The following is a 20,052-nucleotide window of genomic DNA, read 5'->3' on the forward strand; positions in this document are numbered from 1 at the left end:
TACATAGTTTTGGCTCACGTTAAATATCGGGGTGCCTGCATACGTGGCACCCCGCGGGCCCGATCACCCGGTCAATGGCCAGTGACGGGCCCATTTGTAGACATATGTCCATAAGGTGTTATGGACATGTGTGCATATCACAAGTGTGCGCGCAGTGTAGTGGATAGAAGCTTCGCCTCCCTTGGCAAGGACTTGGGTTTGAATCCTGACAAATGCACTGACATACGAACGTGTGTTCATAACTCTTTTGCACCACTGTCTAGGACCGAGGCCGTCACCAGCTGCTCATGCTGGGGCCCGCAAGGTGCCACGTATGAAGGCACCCCCAAATTTAACATAAGCCCATAGTTTTGTATATTTTTTAACCCAAAGTTTAGATGAGGTATTGTTTAAAGGTTTGAATTAATTTAAGGGTTCTATTCGAAGGTTCCAAAATGCTTGGGCGGTATTCCCGTCTTGGCTCTGTAAAAATCAACCTTACAATAATTAAATCGATTTGTATGAATATTATGAACACATACTGGCTAGCTTCTGCATGGCTGCATAATATATTCAAAAAATTCATGCTAATAATTTGAGAATAAGCTCTCCAGCTTTAAGCGCTTCTAATATTTTGTTCCCTCTAATTAGGGTTTGAGTTTTTCATTACTGAAATGCAACATTCCTAGATTAATTTCAACATTTTAGTGCATGCAAGATTGCGAAGCTCTGCACATGTAAAATTGAGGAGACCAATGTATTTACTTGGATAGTATATAAATCTCAAGAGAAAAATTATCCTCCCTTTGCCTATTAAAGGAAATTTTCTACCACTAACATCAACTCCAAATATGGCAAACTGTGTATAATGTACCATGTGGATGTCATCACCTGCTGACAAGTCAAACCACGATGTGATTATAAACCTTGTCTGCAATCATAAAATCCAAAGACAAAGTTGCAAAAAGTAAGCATAAAGCTTACATTTTAAACCTTGTGAAGAGAAGAAACATTTAACAAAGAATTGAGACTTTCTTTTTTTGAATACTTGGAATTGATCCATGGTGTGTGTGTGTGTGTGTGTGTGTGTGTGTGAGTGAGAGAAAGAGAGAGAATGAGATCTACAAAAGGCCCGAAGGGTCAACGAGACCAAAATTAGTACATGTAGGAGAGAATGAAAGAGAGACTGTTACAAAAGAGCTTGAACAATTGCAGTGGCCAGAAAGTCCTGAGGATGTTGAACAACCTGCAAGATTATAAAGCACTATCAATACACTCCAAGATATCCATCTTGATCACAAGCTTTCATCACATTTCAATGATAAATAGACCCTTCAAAACTCTATGATAGAGAAGAAAAGACCCGTACTTAGTTATCTTAAGACCAAAATATTTACTTAGTAGTATCTAATCAATGAACACATGTATATATTTTCAGTGAAGATTGCAAACCCCTATAACCCATGGTTCATCAAACGAAAGTCTTCTATCTACATAATGAGACGACATCAAAAGCATCTTTTTAGATCACCCGAATCCCACAAATGATTAGGAATTTGTCTACATGTATGACTTTCAGCATGCATGAAAACCAAGCTACAAACTCATGGGCAGGAGAAAATGAGACATGTAAAGCCTGATTAGCGAGGGAAGAATCATCTCCAATGTCAGGCAGTTTTTATTGATCTCGCACTCTGACGCATGTGCATGTCCACCCACTGAACCCAGGCCTCTGCCTGCTCACCCTAGTTGGACACTAAGGGCCCAGGGATAAAAATGGAGGTTGGAAAAAATGTTGTGAGCTATCAAAATGCAAGCATATCTCGGTGGCTTTAGTTGGTACACACTCTACCACAACACGCACATTTTTGCACTAAAGGCGACGATCGGGTTTGCTTTGTTTTCTGTACCAGCCATAAAGAGAGTGAAGCAATTAAGGGGAGTTTGAGGGGGCTGGTCAGCTGCAAGTAGAGGAACAGGGAGAGTGAGTGGGCGCAATTTGGTCAAGCATAACCTCCCCTTCTGAGTGATATTTGATGGTGGTTGGTTGAATACACTCACAAGCAGGCACACCCACACACACATACAAACAAGATCTATTGAAAGGTGAGCACACACTCTCCATAGAAGATAACATTCGTTCAAGTACACAACACAACTTACAAATCTTCTAAAGCATTTTACAAGATGGAATGGAATATAAATGTACCACTCAAAAAAAAATTTGGCATGTATGGGATTGAGAATAGTAGTTAACTTCATTTCTGAGAACAGTGCAATCATGAAATATCCTGTAGCCATTGTGAATATGCTTTTCCCTAAATCTTCTCTTCACATCAATGACAAACTTAGATTCACAAATAATCTCTCCACTCATCAATAAATTAAGTTTGAAAATTTTACGCCACAAATAACAGCCTCACTCCCGGCACACCATTCAGTTCCAAATACTCTTTAACAGTAGGAACTAAGCAAGCTAGGTTGACCCGCAATCTTCATTAGCTACTAAATGAATTTTTAAAATGCTCCATTTAAGAACATTTTGTCCCTATACATGATTTGACTAGTCACTACATGATTGGGTACAGTAACTTAGACTCAAATAATCTCTCCTAATAGCATGGCTTTCAGGAATCATTGTAGTTATCTTCTCATTCTTAAAAGCTAAATTTGTGGAGTTTGACCTGTGGATCCTCACCACGAGGCTACAGACTCATGGGCAGGAATCATAGCAGGTTTGGCAGACTCGATTATCAAGTTCACAATAAATTGATCTACTTTCTTAAGTTCTTGAAACCACTATCAACAGGCTTGCAATGCTGTCACTGCCATGGAAGCTGCTATCATTCTCACTAGAACTATGCATGAGCAAAATACAGCAATTTACAGTCCACAAGGAAGGGCCTATGCTAAAACAAAAATGTGTTATATTGTTCATGTGAAGAGACCAGGATCCCTTTGTGTTCACCTGCCCACCAGCAATGCCACACCTGTCCACAGTGGCGGACGGACAGCTATGATAAACAATTGGGGATTAAAAATACCCCCATTCCGCATTATGGAGCAAAATCGTACAATTACAAAACTCAAATGTACATTTCATGCTAGCCACAACTTCCAAGGACAAGATGCATCTTGCACAAAACGGTATGCATCAGCAGCCTACTCTGTTTGTGATAGTCTGATACAATGACTGCAGTTGGGAGTCCCATTTATCAATGGCAGCATACTTCTTCAGAATCTTCGATCTGCAAAATCAATAAACCCAGTCATTATGCATATAATTCAAGGAGTGATCTTCCTACGCATAATCTTGCGAGAGAAGCATGAACATACCTGTCTTCAAGTTCTAAAAGCTGATTGACCTGATCAATGTGCCCATGCACTCTATTATCTAAAACCAAGGAGACTAGAAGCTGTTCCACGTCCTTCTCAGGAATGTTTAACTCCTGTACATGTATGTAAAAGCACCCATAAACTCTCTCTCTCTCTCTCTCTCTCTCTCTCTCTCTCTCTCATAAAGACCCTTTATGGAGTAGCATTATCATGGAACTATTGTATCACTTTTTGGTCTCATAGACCCTTTGGGTCTGTTGAGGATGTTAATCTCTCTCTCTCTCTCTCTCTCTCTCTCTCTCTATGACAGCCTAGAGATCCTCTAGCCCAACATACACAAGGTGTCACTAGTGAGCGTGCTCAATCCCTTCTGAGATCTCAGAGGCCTCATCCCTCCACCCGGCAGCTGCAGATCCAGGATATCCTTCGACGACATGGTGAGCTCCTATTGCTGCTTTGCATTCTATTCTGGAGGAGGATGGTATCACTGTATGATCACACATTATCATGATGTAACATCACATGGATAAATTAGCTTCTAGGTTTGTACAATTTTTCTTTTTCCATGGTTCAGATTCATCATGATACATTGTAGTGCATCGGACAACAGGCAGTGCAAATTTATGATTTCCATGATGATGCCATCAGATAGTCAGATTGATTTGGCTGAAATGGGATTACAGAGGAGCGACAAAGATGAGGGGATTTCACAGGTTATGGTAGGCACTTCCTCGAGAATTGGGGGGGGGCGGGGGGTTGGAGAGAGAAAGATAGAGAGACACATGAGCTGGTTATATACAACAGGATGACAAGATGGCCACAGTCAGACATCCTGACATCCTTACCACATGAAGGGGGGACTAGCATTGTGGAGTGCTCATGGGGTCTCGTGCTCTCATACCACAGATCCTGAATTTCATCATCCCACCCCCACCCATTTTGTCCGACGACTGTCCATATCTCTCATTTACAGTCTCTTGCCCCGTTTTGACTCACACCCCTACACCTCCCGCCACTACCTACACCACATCCTCTTTCGCCATGAGCTTGACCATGTATATACGGACTAGTTATGCCATTGAATCCCCACCCTAGATCTATCGCTACCTCTTCGTACCAGTACAAGAAAAAACTATGATTCCAGGATAATCCCCCACTCCCAAAGCTTGTTCTTTCCGAATATTTGGACGTCCTGGAGTCCACCAGACCCCTTTCATACTACCAACTGGGAAATGTCTCCATTCGAGGTGTACGAGGCGTTTAAGTCCTTGATCGAGGCATCCAGTCATCCAAAAAAAATTGAGTCTCTAGCCGGGGCTTTAAGGGCCCAAGGCAGCCCCTCTCACACACACTCTCTCCCCCTCTCTCATACACACTCTCCCTCCCTCCCTCAAGCCTTTCCCAAGACCCAAACACCTCTATCTCTGCACTCCAACATGTGCCCGACGCCCTCAACCCCCCCGTCGGCCACAATCACCTCATCAGCTCCAGATCCAGGACATGCTTCACCACCATCGAGCTACCTTTCCACGTGACATAGCTGAGGGAGACCTCTCGGCCATACTCATCAGCCCCATGCTTGATATTTTGGAGAGTGGTATACCATCTACTCAGAGCTGATGTTGCTCTCATGTTTCTATGTTCTTAGTATTCCATGATGAGATTCCATGGACAGTTTTGTATCACCCCAATGAGATAGCTATGTTATGTTTTCTTTCTGTTTTATTTTCCATTCCATGATGAGATATGCCATGGACAACATTGTATCATTTTTGTCTCATAGGCCCATTGGGTCTTTAGTAGACGTTTAGTATATCTTTCTTTCTTTCTTAATATATCTTTCTTTCTCCCTCTCTCATGCACACCATCTCTCCCTCCCTCAAGGCTCATACACACTCTAATCTCTCTCTCTCTCGAAGGAAGAAAGGGAGATCAATGGCAACACTCTCACAGCCATCAAAGAAGAGATCTCCAAGGAGATCACAAAAGACATGGAGGGGAAACTCGAAGCCAAGCAATCAGGATGGGTTGAAGTGGTGAAGAAGAACATCCGTAAAGAGGTGAGGGAGGAGACTCAAAGGGAAGAACACCAAATCATTCACACCACCATTGAAGAGGAGACGACAAGGAGACGACGAGGCAAGCCCGCCGCCTCAACATTCGAGTCACAGGTATAACTGAGACACCCGACTCCACTCCCGAGAAAGATGGACAGCTTCTATGCACAAAGCTCGGCTACAGGGAAGAGGACCCTCCCCCCTTCACCAAAGCATGGAGAGCCGGGAAAGACTAAACACACAAGCGAGCCCTCATCCTACAGTTTGCAGGGGAGACGGAGAGGGCCACCTTCATGAGGAAGAGGGTGATTCTAGGAGGATTACAAGGAGATCCCATCTATTTAGATGACGACCTTACGAGGATGCAGATAGAACACAGGAAAACATGTATGCCGAGAGTCCTACAGGCCCGGAAAGAGGGCAAGAGAGCATTCTATCGCGATGGCCGTGTCATCATCGATGGCAAGGCCACCGATTAGCCCCAGGCGGCCTATGGGACATCCGCTATGGAGGATCCAGATTCACAGATACACAGCAGTTTGGAACTGCAATGGAGCACTTTGGACACATCCTAGGAGGATGGAGGAGGTCATGGAGGGACGGGACATCATACTACTTACAGAGACACACCAGAGCCCAGAGAGGGGGCTACCCAAAGTAGAGGGTTATCAGTGGGAGTCTACACACACGAAGACCACACGGCAGAGCACATCGAGAGGATCTGGAGGTATAGCAGTACTCTTCAGGCGAGAGCTCTACATGGGCTCCACTGCAGCTCTCGGCAGACAAGGTGTTATACATTGCTCTATGGACACAGAGCCATTAGGAAAGTCACCATATGCAGCCCTTTCAGATGAGAACATCACTACTCCAACCTAGGGGAAGTCCTCCTTATGGGGGACTTCAATGCACGGACACAAAGCCGACAGTGCGACATTTATGATTTCGAGCACCCCGAGGTGATGCACACACTAGAGAGGACACAGGAGCTTGCAAGGTGTCAGAGGACATGGGGCCGGATAACACCAGATATGGTCATCACCTACTTGAGTTGGGAGCCCGACACCATCTCGTTACTTATAACGGGATGAGACAGTGGCAGGATTCACGAGCACTGACATGCTTTCCACGATCAGGGGGAGGTAGCACAGTGGACTACATCATGGGGTCCATGGAGACCACACAGGCAGTGACATCTTTCACCATCCCCCCCGTCCTATCTCGGTGCGGATCACACGTACCTCTTGCTGTCACTGGCGAGCTCCACACCAGCACCCCCACAGCCCACACAGGCATCGCATACCACTTTCTACTTCACCCATGACCTGGCAGACATATATGAGCATCATGTGTATGACAGCATACTTCAGATGGATCCCATGTCACCCCTAGACACACTCACCACTCAGATGTCATCTCTACTACATACGGCCGCCACCCGCAGCTTCCCCCACCATACACATTGCACACACACATAGATCTGGGAGCATGCCCCAGAATCGGTGGTATGAAAAATGAGTGCAGAGAGCTATACAGACACCTCCGTGCCCAGAGAGCACTGGGGACCATTACACAGAGACAGGTGAGCCGACGGATACGGACCCTCACACGTCGTAAGAGGCGTGCATATGAGGAGGCACATTACTGCATGGCGCAGGATGAGAAACCCTCGCCCTCGTACCCCGATTGAGGATCCACACACATGGCACACATATGCAAAGAGCCTCTACCATATCCCTCAACAACCGCCCATACCACAACCACAGGCGCCCCGCCCTACCACCACCTCTACTTTCTTTACCGCCCCAATGGTAGAGAGAGCTATCCGCCGGTTACAGCATGGGAGATCGGCTGACCACACAGGTATACAGAGTGAGCATCTTATTTATGCAGCTGACACACTGGCACCCTTTGTTGCTCACCTCTTCAATAGGGCACTAGTGGAGGGCCTACCAGCTGAATGGACTATGCACACCATCGTGCCTCTTCACAAAGCGGGAGACATGCTAGACCCCAGCAACTACAGGACTATCATGATTGGTCGTACATTGGCCAAACTTTATGGAGCAGTGCTCGAGGCAGAGTTGAGCTCATATGCAGAGAAGGAGGGACTACGAGCACCAAGGCAGGCTGGATTCCGACGAGCTTTCTCCACTATTGACCATATATTCACTCTAAGATGTTTGATTGATCAGGCTAGGGCGCGGGAGAGGAGATTATATGCTGCTTTGTGGATTTCCGCAAAGCATTTGACACGGTGCCACGGGAGAGACTCTTCCAGCGCCTCCAGTCATTGGGGATCCCATTAGAGATGGTCTGGGGCATCTATGCTTTATATGAGCAGGTCATCGGGCGCATACGATGCCCCAGGGGGCTATCTGATGTTATTGCTAGCACCATAGGTGTGAAGCAAGGATGCCCACTCTCTGCTACACTATTTTTGTTCTTTCTAGAACAATTCACACATCTTACAACCAATAGTGGATGGATGGATCTCCTTGGAAGTTATGTACCTAAGATGGAGTCCACATGATGTCCACATAGACAGCATCTATGTGATCTATAGCGTCTATGCACTACTAGAAATCAAGAGTAATGTGCAAGCAAGGAGAATTGTACAAACCCGCAAGCCCACGAGTAGATACATACCTATCTACATGTTTACTCTGGCAACCACTCTAGGCAATACAACCTTGTGACTCAATAGCCAGCTATGTCTCTACGGACATGTCTTTGGGTTACCATGCTAACATCTAAACGTTAGTAGCATCGTCCAGACACACCTCTACAAGTGTGGACTCACTGGAGACCTCTACTAAGTAAAACATTAGACAAACCAGTGGGGTAAATCATTCTCAACTATAGACAACAATCCGTAAACCATTTTCAACCACGAACAATCGTTTACTACAAAGCAAGAATTGAGAATTCCTTTCTTGTTTAACTCGTTTGTATACACATATGCTAACTTCTAAGATATGTGGTTTACGTATGCCTCCAACATACCTTACACAGATAGATAAACAAACTCAATCTCTAAACTTCAAGATTATTATTACATAAGCATCACTCATCCAATTTGTGTTTAGCACCAATATGAAGTCTGACGTATAACATTTCCTTGTTGCCCCCTCATTACAGTGGCAATGCACTATCTACTCGTAGATGGCAGTATACTACTAACTATAACCGATGACAAGCAAGGAATACTAGGTTCTCGTATAAACTTCATAAATATTTCCAAAACACAAATTAGTACAAGTGGCTTTTTTTTTTGTTTTGTGATGTTTGTTTGGTAAAGTTGAATTGTGTTCACTTTAGCCTGTCTATCTAAAACGCCAAATCCTTCCTTCAGTTTGGTTGAGTAACTCCATACTCATGGATATACTCTTTCCGAGTTGGAATATCCGAAAGAGCCATCTCTTACAAGATGCTCGAGCAACTTATCACAAAATGCTCATTAGATTGACCTTAAACCTTCGGCACAACGGCACAAAGTTTGGGGCATTCCAACACAAATTATTGTTGATCAAATGATATCCAATCAACAACTATGTCAATCTCTGAACTCTGGTTCAAAATCAAAATATGAGTTTTGCTAGGCCGTGATAGTAGCCTTAGACTCAAGCTTCAGTGTGGATATAAATAGTAAAGCCCTTCAAGTACTTGCTCAAATACTTTGTGGATCCACCTCATGACTATTTGCATGAACACTTCCACACCTACCCAAGTACACACTGAACACTCTTGGTAATTTGGCCACACCAAATTAACAAGTTCAGGGCTCTATCTAGAATATCAAGCACCTAAGGTTTGAGACTTCCATAAAATTTGAGCTCGTTGGATATCAACAACCAATATCGGTCATAAGAAACTACCACTTTTTGCTTTGATAAATTTATCACCCCCATTTAACACAAGGTCAACTTGACACAAAGGGTCCACCCCTGAGCGCTCCGTCTAGTACATAACCCAAGAGACTCTCATTTTATTCTCACAGAAACCTCGGCTAATCGCTTCGTATCAACACACCTTTGCAACGAGGGAGGCAACAATTGCTAGAAAGTGCACGCACGTGCAGCAAGCCATGCCTGACAATAGAACGATCAAGTTAACTGTTGGGCACTCCATACCAGCATCAAGATCGATATTTGAGTGTAATCATTCTAGACTAACACCAAATTTCATGTGATTTTCCTTTGATCTCTCCGGTTCAACACTCACTCTTCTTATTCTCGCAAAAACCTTGGCTAATCGCTCCCTATCAACACCCCTTTCTAGCGAGGGAGGCGACAATTGCTAGAAAGTACACGTGCGTTCAGCAAGCCATGCCTGACAATAGAACGATCAAGTTAACTGATGGGCACTCCATACCAGCATCAAGATCGAGATTTGAGTGTAATCATTCTAGACTAACACCAAATTTCATGTGGTTTTCCTTTGATCTCTCTGGATCAACTCCAAATCTTGAGTTTACTTCTGAACCATCGTGTCAGCCCTAAACTCGCCAGATACGTTAGGATACTCCGCTAAGCTCTCCTGTTTAGTAATCCTTTCCAACAAACGCAGTCATAGTTTATAAAACTACGTTGGATCCAATGACAGTAAATGACCATGCTCGTCTAGAGTGAAGTACTTCTCACTTTAGCCATGTAGTAATCCCATCTCATATTGGTAATGCTCCAGTCATTTCCTAGTGCCTTACAACGGGTAGCTTCTACAAGGACATGAGCTTTGCAAAACTAAATAGTCCAAGAAAAATAAGAATTTACTTTCTTATTCATGAAAGTCATTCCATAATTTGTACGGTAGCAAGTAAACACGAGCTCAAAAATGAACACGAGTGTTGGATATAGGGGAGTCTACACTCCCAAATGTTGTAGGGCGACCCCCACATATAACAAGCATCCAACAATACTAGTCTCACTACTCACAAATGGTTCTATAACACTCTCAAACTAGAAACCACTCTGTCAGCATTCGTATATGATCATGGCTATGCTACCCACAACTTCTTCAAACTCTGTCGTTGGAATTCTTCCCAACAAAAGTGAGTCTCAATCTTGTCTCGAACACTTGATCACTATGGAAAAAGCGTATAACCAACCAAAAGGTTAAGCTTTGTGTATGAGCCTTGGTATCCCATACCACCAAGACTCCAATGACCTTCATGAACACTTGATGTCCCATACCATCAAGTGAGCATAAAGCTCACTCTGACACAGAAGTACGCTCCTTTCCTCTCCTTGAGAAATAGCTACAAAGTCTCAAGCATATGGATAACTATGCACCCAAGCCTATGGATGTTTCCAACTCGACGAACTATGCAACATCGCATATGATGCACAATTTGTTTCAAAGTTCAACATGGCTATAATTTTAAGAACCACATTAAGTTCCACAACGTCAAATATTCAATCTAGAGTATTTGTGAGAACAATCCGATAAAATCTCAATGGCCCACTACATAAACTGGTAATCAAGCCAATCTCTGAAGATCTTAACGACTAGCCACACAAGGTGGCTTTAGAACAAGACCTCTTTAAGGCATCTCCATCCTATTAGACAAAAGGAGCAATAACATACTCCAAAGGTAGGTAGAGTAGCTCCATACTCTATTACAAGTCATGTTGAACATAACATCATCAACACCCAGGTTCCTCTATGTTCGGTAAATTCCGAATTCAAAGATCACTATGGACCTCACTCTAATTGATCTCTACGGACCTTATTCTAAGATTATCCAGGCTTGAGAAAGAACACGAAAGAGGATCTTCAAGAAATGAAACTAATTGCTTTCCTCTCTCGTAAACCTCGAGCAGTCCAATGAAACAAAATCAGACTAATACATCCTGTCACTACGGACAAGACTAACCCCAGTCAATCAAACAACATTGTGTTGGTCAATCACAATCTTTAATTGTGATACCATAGGTCTCTGTCTTCTCATTCATTCATTCATAGTGAACGATAAACACTCGCAATCCCATGCGAGTTAGACTAGAGTTTGGGTCAAAGTCCTTGCCGAGAGAACCCATCTCACTGGTGGCCTTAATTAGGGCACCACATACCCAACCAGACAGGCACTTCCAATGGCCAACTTGAAAAAGAGCATAAAAGTTTAAAATTTAAAAAACAAGAATTAGAAACCTTCGCGCTATGAATCGAACATGACGAGTCCACTCTCAAGGAACCATTATGTGCGCAACCAGGGAGATTTCACCCCCTGTTGGAATCCTACATCTCCAATAAAAAAATAAGATAAAAACCTGCAAAAACAAGGAACAACCCAAACTGGTAGCTCCTGGTTCGCTTTCGGAGTATACTTGCCCACTGCCGAGCCACAATAACTCCGCATTGCGCTACTCCGCCCACGTATCCACGTTACAATGTCATCTATCTCCATGCTCACAGCATTAGACACCCTTCCAAAGCACAGCACAAGCACTTTGTTGCATATTGCCTTGTCCACCTCTTCCTTCCGTGTCAAGTGGGGTAGTAGATAGCTTATCATATAACCACTATGAGCAAGATGCTGACTGGACTGTCCAATCTCCTCTTTGTAGTATGGCACGATTGCTGACTGGACTGTCCAAGAATGCCATACGTGGAAGTAACTAAGCGGATGCTCACCTCCTTCCACGCCCATGTGAACACGTGTCTGCAATCTGGCACTGGGGGGGCATGTGGCTTGCAGGCTTAAGCGTGTGTGCACCCATGGGTTTCTGTGAGACTGGCATTTGTCTACCATGGGTGCTCTGGCTATGCTGAGTGCTGCCTTTGCTGTTGACTGCTCATGACCCTCTTTGTAGTATGGCTGCAGACACCCCCAAAGTGCGCGCACGAGAGGCGGCAACCAAAATATGCCAGAAAACAGAGGTGACATGAACGTTGCGTAGGTGGGTCGAGCTTGAAGTGTGCACCCATGGGGTTCTGTGAGACTGGCATTTGTTTGCCATGGGTACTCTGGCTATGCTGAGTGCTGCCTTTGCTGTGAACTGCTCATGACCCTCTTCGTAGTATGGTTGCAGGATACCCCCAAAGCACAGCCAAAGTGCACACAAGAGAGGCAGCAACCAAAAAATACCAGAAAACAGAGGTGACATGAACGTTGCGTAGGTGGGTCGAGCTTGAGGTGGTGGGTGAGCTCCATGCGCTCACGGGCGGGGGACTCACGATCAGGTGCAGCACATACTGGTTGCGCAGCCCATTGCCATTGGATCCGGACACCACACAGGCCAGCTTGGGCGGTGCAGGGAAAAAGGAGGGTAGCGTTGTAGGCAGCCTCGACTCCACGAACAGATCGTCCATAGCAGGCCCTCGGAAAGGCATGAGAGTCAAAGGGAGAGGAGCTTACTGTGACGGTGACCACCAGCAGGACCAGAAAGCAACCATGGCAATTAGTATGAGGCTGTCGTCGAGGAAGCCGTTGTAGGCTTCTACTGTCACATAGCAGCTTCTTTTTCTACATCTTATCCTCCTCCACACACAGGCAGGCAGACAGGCAGAGCAAAAAGAGAGATCAAAAAAAAAACAATTGAAAAACAAAGATACGATAAGACTTGTCTCTTTTGACATGCCGCTCTCTGTTCTCGGCGGCACTCGATCATTCTCTCTTCGCTTGTGTGCGCCCACCACATTCGCCATGCTGTTGCCTGCATATGGCACGGATGCACTGACAGCGGGCTGTATGCCCCATGTGCTAGTCCGACGGAACTAGCTATTCGCACGACTGGTCTGGCTGTCATAACTCCGTAAGGCCAAGCCCTTCTTGGCTGGCCTTTAGCCAACGTCAACGCTGTGGTATCTTGCACACATTCTGTTAGCCATATACAACACGCCAGTCAGCTCCGCCAGCATAAACATAACTGTAGTCTTGGCACACTTCCTCTCCATGTAGGCGCATCCACACACCGTTCTTTTCTACCAACTTAAGGCAAAAGAAAGAGGCATGGAAAGCTGTACTTGTTGGGACTCCCTTGCACATACACATGAGGAAGACTTTTTGTTCTTCCTCCATGGCTGTCTGGAAACTCCCCAACACCGCCGCGTCTAGAGTTCCAAGCATGTCAGATCAAGGCTCTGATACCAATGTTGAGTGACCAAGGATCACCTGACGTAGAACACACCTAGAAGTAAGACTTTAGGCCTAGCCGTAGAGTCCATCCGGACTCACCCCCGAGCTCGAGGCCATAGTTACACACTAGGCAATGCTCCCCCGCGGTAAGACGTGGCATCCCATAGCACCAAGCCACACCCCACAGGTGTCCTTGTGGTGAGCAATCTTGTTGGGCCTAAGGCTATGAATCGGACTAGACGATCGTGTCCTGGAACTATGGCTTGGTTCAGTTATATAGGAGCCTGAGCCCTAAACTTAGCCCTGCTTTTATTATAAGCGCTTTCCCATAGTTCTTTTAATAACTATGCCTCCTATTTAAAGCTTCCTTCCCTTAGTGTAAAGCCGTCTCCTAGCTAGGCACCCCTCTAACCCGGGATTAACCCACCCTAGGTTAGGTGCCTAGTTTGGACGTAACACCGAGGATCTCCACCACATAGGCACATCCATGAGATTCTCTAACATGACAAGCCCTCACCATAGCAACATCTGCCATCAGGAGGCTTATAGAGTCACGTTTATGCTTTTTTTTGAAGTTTTTCCGTGGCACATTTGTATACCCATGGTATCATTGTATATTCATGGTCTCATAGGCCCTTCACGTCTTTTGTAGACGTTAATATATCTTTCTTTCTTTCTTTCTCTCTCTCTCTCATTTTCCCAGCACACGTGGCTGCACCTAGGCATTGCTGCACACAGGCCCAGGCTTGCCCACCATCGCGCTGTGCCAACTGTTGCGCATGCACCCTACGCACTACGAGCCTTGTGTCCACCCGTGCTGCTCCACACCATCCTTGCTGCACCTTCCCTTCCTTGCTGTGCGCAGCTGGGTGCATCACAAGTTCGGCCCATTTCAGTCCCACTTACTCACCACTTGAGTAACCTGCTCACCGCACCTGCGCACCCGCCCTCACCCGCAAAGCTCTCTCTCTCTCTCTCTCTCTCTCTCTCTCTCTCTCTCTAACCGACCAAGGTTCAACCCCAGGCTACTGACATTGTTGCGGCTCTATGGCGGATTCTAGAGAAGGATGGTATCACTCTGTGACCACATGTCAGCATCATGTAGCACCACATGGCTATCCTAGCTTATGTAGCTATTTTTTCGCAGTTTCTTTTTCTTTTCCATGGTTCATTATTCATCATGGACTCCTACATTTGGTCTCATAAACCCTTCAGTTCTTTTGTAGACATTTAATATAACTCTCTCTCTCTCTCTCATAGCGTACCCCCCCCCCCCCCTCACTATATTCACACCCTATAAGGGTTTCTATTTACTTTCCAGTTCCAGTTTCATTTTCTAGGTGCCAGTAGTATCATCTTTATTTTTCATTTCTTGGTTTTTTATCCAAACATTGTATCAGATCCACCATGATGTAACTTTTTGGTCTCATAGGTCATTATGGCCTTTTGAAGACGTTAATATAACATTTCATTTCATTTCTCAGAGCAAACCCAGGCATGTTCTTCAGGGAGCTGTGGACACCCCCTTCATTGATGTTTACCATTTTATACCCCCAGTATGGTACAAGATGGAGCTAGCTAGGTTGCATATCATGATTGTATACTCCATGCATATAGCTTTGCATTCTCCTAGTAGTAGAGCTCCATCCCCTCCCCCACTCATTGTACTTATTGCACACCCAGATTCAGCTTTTTAGTTCAGTACTTTTTCATTTTGTTGGGATGACAGAGGATACCCCACAGACGTACACTGGTTTGTCTCATAGGCCGAGTTCGGTCTTTTGGAAGACGTTAATAAAATCTTTCTTTCTTTCTCTTTCTCTCTCTCTCTCGCTCTCTCTCTCTCTCTCTCTCCACACACACACACACACACACATACACAAGCAGAAACACCATCATATGCCAATTGCATTTTGCTGACCTTAGAGATGAACGGGATGCGGATGCGTGTATAGGGCTTAATAAGTTTTAAAAGAACTTGTGTTCTTATATTCTTCAACAAATCCTCAATGTAGTTCCGTATGAAGGGGTCATCCATAATCGTTTTCCGATTGCTCTGTAAATCAAAATTATAATCAAACAACCCGGCACTAGCAAAAACAAAAACCAAATTGAAACCACTCAACATGATCATCTGATTATACTATGGTACCTTCAATATTTTCTCAAACTCCAGAATATCATTGCGCTGATATGCTGCAACAAGATCGGTCATTGCAAGGATTTCTGGGTCATTTTTGTACCTGATTGTAATTTATCAAGTGACAAGTTCCAAAAATGTTATCCCGGTGATTTTGTGGAGTGGAAATCTCTCACATTTGCGCTTCATAATCACATCTTTTTTCATTAGTATCAAAAGTTCTAGAGGATGGATTTGCAGCTCTGAACACATTAGAAATTTTACAAACATTCGCAACTAATAATCACATTGCATATTTCATTAGGCATCAATAATTCAAGGGGATGTGGCTTCTATAACAGATTGTTTACACAATGTATTATTTTCATCTCATAGGCCACTTTGGCCTTCACCAGACATTGATAAATCAATCTCTCTCTCTCTCTCTCTCTCTCTCTCTCTCTCTCTCTCTCTCCACCACAGGACTTTCTCCCACCGACCCAGCTTTACTACATTCATGTTGCAACGTCCTATGCGGAATATTTCAGGGTGATATGAGAGCTGAACACTTTTTGTTTTGGGATCAGATCTGACATTTCAGCTCTTGTTACTTTCTTTAATTTTTATTTTTAGTACCCATGATGATGTATTTCATGGACATGATGTAACCTTTAGATCTCATAGGTCATTTTGGCCTTTTGTAGACGTTAATACAATTTTCTGTCGGAATGCACAACGAAAAATAAGACAACTGCTGTGAGAAAGAAACGCAGAAGTAGAGAGAGAGAGAAACTGTTTAAACTCTGCTATATACAACAAGATCCGGTACAAAAACAAGTGGGGGGGCAAGGGTGGTACCCTGAGCTGCTAGTCGGCCAGACACAAAACAGCCGAGAGCAACTGAGAGATCCGCGACTGGGAAAACCTCCAGTCGTCCAAGACCATATCAAGTCGGCCAGCAATACAATAGGTCGGCCAAGAGAAAAGACAGTCGACCAGCTCTCAAGATCCCCCACGACTAGCAAAACTGGGGGAAAATGAGGGAAAATGGAGACTACTCCTACCTAGGTGGGAACACCCACAACATAGGCCCTCAGTCCCTACTGAGTAATATGGTACAGACATGAAATGATTGCTAACACCCCCTCTCAACTCCTGGATGTGGAACCAACCCCAGTGAGCTAGAGTGCTGACGGAGCATCGCCTAAGGTAGAGACTTCGTAAAGAGGTCCGCCGCATTGTCCTCCGTTGAACAATAAACAAGCAAGATGTCACCAGCCAAAATCTTCTCATGAACAAAGTAATATTGTATCTCTATGTGCTTGGTCCAGGCATGGAAGACCGGGTTCCAAGCAATAGCTATACAACTCTGGTTATCGCACTGGATGACCATGGGTTCCTTCTATGGAAACCCAATCTCCCCAAATAACCTCCGCAGCCACACAACCTCGCAAGCCGGTACTCTGCCTCTATAGAAGACAAGGCAATAGTTGGCTGCCTCTTGCTGCTCCAAGAAATAGCTCCTGAGCCAAGGGTAAATCCGTAGCCTAATGTAGATCTCCTCGTGTCTAGATCACTTTCCCAATCTGAGTCACTCCAACCACGAAGCCTAACTCGGTCCTTCGTTCCCCCTCCAATAACATAGAAGAGTCCAAGATCCTTTGTACCCTGCAGATACTGCAAGATCCGCAATCATGCATCCCAATGAGTCTTCAAAGGTATCTCCATGAATGAGCTCAATAACCCCACTGGAAAGCTCAAGTCCAATTTGGTGTTCATCAACCAAATCAATGAACCAACAAGCTTCCGATACGAGGAGACATCAACCTGCTCACACAGATCATTAACTGTAAGTTTGGTATTCGGGTCTATCAGTGAAGAAATAGGCTTGCAGTTCTCCATCCCAAAGGTCTCCAGCAACTCATGAACATACCGCTGCTGTGAAACAAAGAACCCCCTCTGGGTCTGCCAAATCTCCAATCCCAAAAAGAAATGGAGTAAACCTAAGTCAGTCATCTCAAACTCCTTTGACAAGGCAACCTTCGTCACAGCTATGTGCTCCACCAGTGAGAATAAGATCATCCACATAAAGAATAATCAAAGTGACCATACCGCTTTCCCGAAAGGGATACAAGTTAGGATCTGCAACAACTAATCTCTGAAAACCTTTCCGTAGAAAGAAGAAATCAATCTTCTGATTCCAAGCCCTAGGAACCTGCTTAAGACCATACAAGGCCTTCTGTAACCTGTAAACCATCCCCTTTGATCCCAGATCCTCAAAGCCTGGAGGTTGCTCAACATACCTCTCCTCCTGCAAGTCACCATTAAGGAATGCAGATTTTACATCCATCTGATACACCTGCCACCGCCGCTGAGAAGAGGCAAGGACAAGAACTGTACGAATCGTAGTCATACTCGCTGTCAATGCAAAGGTATCCTCATAGTCAATGCCAAGTCGCTGAGCATAGCCCTTAGCCACAAGCCTGGCCTTGTGCTTATCCACCTGACCCATCAGACATATACTTGGTCTTATAGACCCACTTGACACCAATGACACACCGTTTTGACAGCCTCAGAACCAACTCCCAAGTGTTATTCTTCTCAATGGCTTCAAGTTCCCCTTGCATGGCTTTCCTCCAAGTCTCCTGGGAAAGAGCTTCCTTAACAAAAGTGGGCTCTTTGTCCCGAATGATATGAGGCATCAAAGCATAGTTCACCTGTAAAGGCTCCTTTGACTGACGAACACAAGAACTGGAATGTCCCTGCTTGTTGTCAACATATAGCAAGCCATCCACCATCTGGTCCCGAAAAGCCCACCGCAACGTATCCACATTCAAGTGGCCATGACGAAACTGCCACAAATCACCTAACTGAGAACCTGTAAGAGAGAGTGCTGAGAGTCTGTAAATCCCATTCTCCGCTCCGCCTCCTCAAACAACCTGGTTGTTGCTTTGTCCCAGAGAGCAACAAAATTCTCATCAAACTCCACCCATATGCCAGTCTTGCAAACCTCACGCACTGACAAAAGATGAAAACCAAGAGATGGGACATAAAGAACCTGGGAGGAATGCTTCCCCCCTCTACCATCGGAAATCATCTCCAACCTGACCTCACTATGAATGGGGGTAGTGGACTTGTCACCAATAAGGATGTGACCTGTTTGCCTGCGAAGATCCTATAATAACTCTCGAGAAGGAGTCATGTGCCTAAAAGCACCACTATCGAGAATCCACTCCCGAGTATCCTTAGTGGTGAGACCAACCGCCTCCCTGCTCGAAGAAGATGAAGCTCCGGTGTTCGTAATCTCCAAGTGCACAAAAGCTGGAATCTGCACGGTTGCAACTCAGGAATCAACACCTTTCTCCGTACTCCGCTAAGGACATTTCCTCCACTAGTGACCTTTCTCGCCACAATGGTTACAAGTCCGCTCTGCCTTCAAGGCATCACGATCCGAGTCGGGCTCCTGCTCAGAAGACTTTGCCTATGAAGACTTCCCTTTGCCCTTGTTGTTGTTGCGGCCTTTCAACCCCAGTCAAGGCCTCAGAACTTCCGACCTGTGGAGGGTTCGTAAACCGCTCTTCCTGGTCCAAAACCATAGGCACAAGCTCCTCCCATGTGATGGTGCTGAGCCTTCCACTAGTGATCAAAGAAGAATAAAAAGCTAATTACTGAGAGGTCAAATGAGACAACAAAGTGATGGGCATATCCTCTGAAGATATCTCCTTCCCAGCCTGAAGAACCTCCTACTAAAGAGCCTGGAGTTTGTTGAAGTACTCCGGCATCGTCGAAGACTTTGCAGGATTCATCGCTCGCATCTGCACTTCCAAGGAAATTCTCTTCATGGGTGGTACCCTGTTATACAAAGAAACCAAGGGCCGCTAAATCCCTCGGGCCAGCGTCGTGTGTGTGATGTGATTGATCACCTAGATTGTGCAATTAAGGAGGATGAAAGAACGCACACAGGTATTGACTCGATCCCATAACTGTGCCTGAGCCTCCCGTTCTTTCCTAGTAGAAGGTAAAAGCTCCCCGTCTTCCAACTCTGGCCTTGGAACACCAATCACAATGAAATCAGCCAAGTCAAAAAACTCCAAGACGGACTCCATCATTACCTTCTAGATGCCATAGTTGGTCCCATCCAACTATCGATCCACCACGAATGTGGGGAGGGTGGGGATCTTCAAATGCTTCTCAGCCATCTCAAGCGAATCTGCCACCTCGAGGGTTCACAAGGTCTTGTGAAGGAAGGGTGGGTGGGAAAAAAATGAAGAGGAGGCCGCAAACACTATGCAAGGTGGCTGTCCAACAGTGATGGCCGCCTTCTATCTATTTCTCCAAGTCCCGAACAACCCAGAAATTCTCCAATCAGCACCAAAAAACAGAAGAGGCTGCAAACACTATGCAAGTTTGCTGTCCAACAGTGATGGCCGCCTTTTACCTATTTCTCCAAGTCCCGAACAACCCAGAAATTCTCCGATCAGCAC

At 45.1% G+C, this 20,052-nt stretch overlaps 2 protein-coding genes across 6 annotated transcripts in view; one reads left to right on the plus strand and one right to left on the minus strand.

Annotated features, from left to right (window-relative positions):
• Window positions 1-603: 603 nt before the first annotated feature.
• Window positions 604-20,052, minus strand: part of LOC147631078 (COP9 signalosome complex subunit 2-like) — a 43,037-nt gene continuing 23,588 nt past the window's right edge. For 2 of the 5 annotated variants that reach the window (XM_086809408.1, XM_086809412.1), the window contains 5 exons: window positions 15,602-15,692; window positions 15,371-15,505; window positions 3,316-3,428; window positions 3,146-3,227; window positions 2,848-2,969 (listed from right to left, as the gene is read on the minus strand). In XM_086809408.1, coding sequence (XP_086665534.1) covers window positions 2,889-2,969; window positions 3,146-3,227; window positions 3,316-3,428; window positions 15,371-15,505; window positions 15,602-15,692 — 502 coding nt within the window. In that variant the 3' untranslated portion in view covers window positions 2,848-2,888. Of the gene's footprint in view, window positions 874-1,172; window positions 1,226-2,847; window positions 3,228-3,315; window positions 3,429-15,370; window positions 15,506-15,601; window positions 15,693-20,052 lie in introns of those variants that run through there. The other 3 variants (XM_086809410.1, XM_086809409.1, XM_086809411.1) reach the window with 3 other exon arrangements.
• On the plus strand, window positions 7,001-7,776 carry LOC147631079 (uncharacterized). The gene has a single exon (XM_086809912.1). It carries the CDS (start codon window positions 7,001-7,003, stop codon window positions 7,679-7,681), a length of 681 nt encoding a protein of 226 aa, XP_086666038.1. The 3' UTR covers window positions 7,682-7,776.

Source organism: Cibotium barometz, chromosome 15, assembly GCF_041138505.1.
Source record: "Cibotium barometz isolate CiBa-2024 chromosome 15, ASM4113850v1, whole genome shotgun sequence".
Classification (NCBI taxonomy): Eukaryota; Viridiplantae; Streptophyta; class Polypodiopsida; order Cyatheales; family Cibotiaceae; genus Cibotium; species Cibotium barometz.

What these genes read in the sequence shown, in the direction of transcription:
- LOC147631079 (XM_086809912.1), top strand. Translation starts at nt 7,001, where the DNA reads ATGAGGAGGCACATTACTGCATGGCGCAGGATGAGAAACCCTCGCCCT.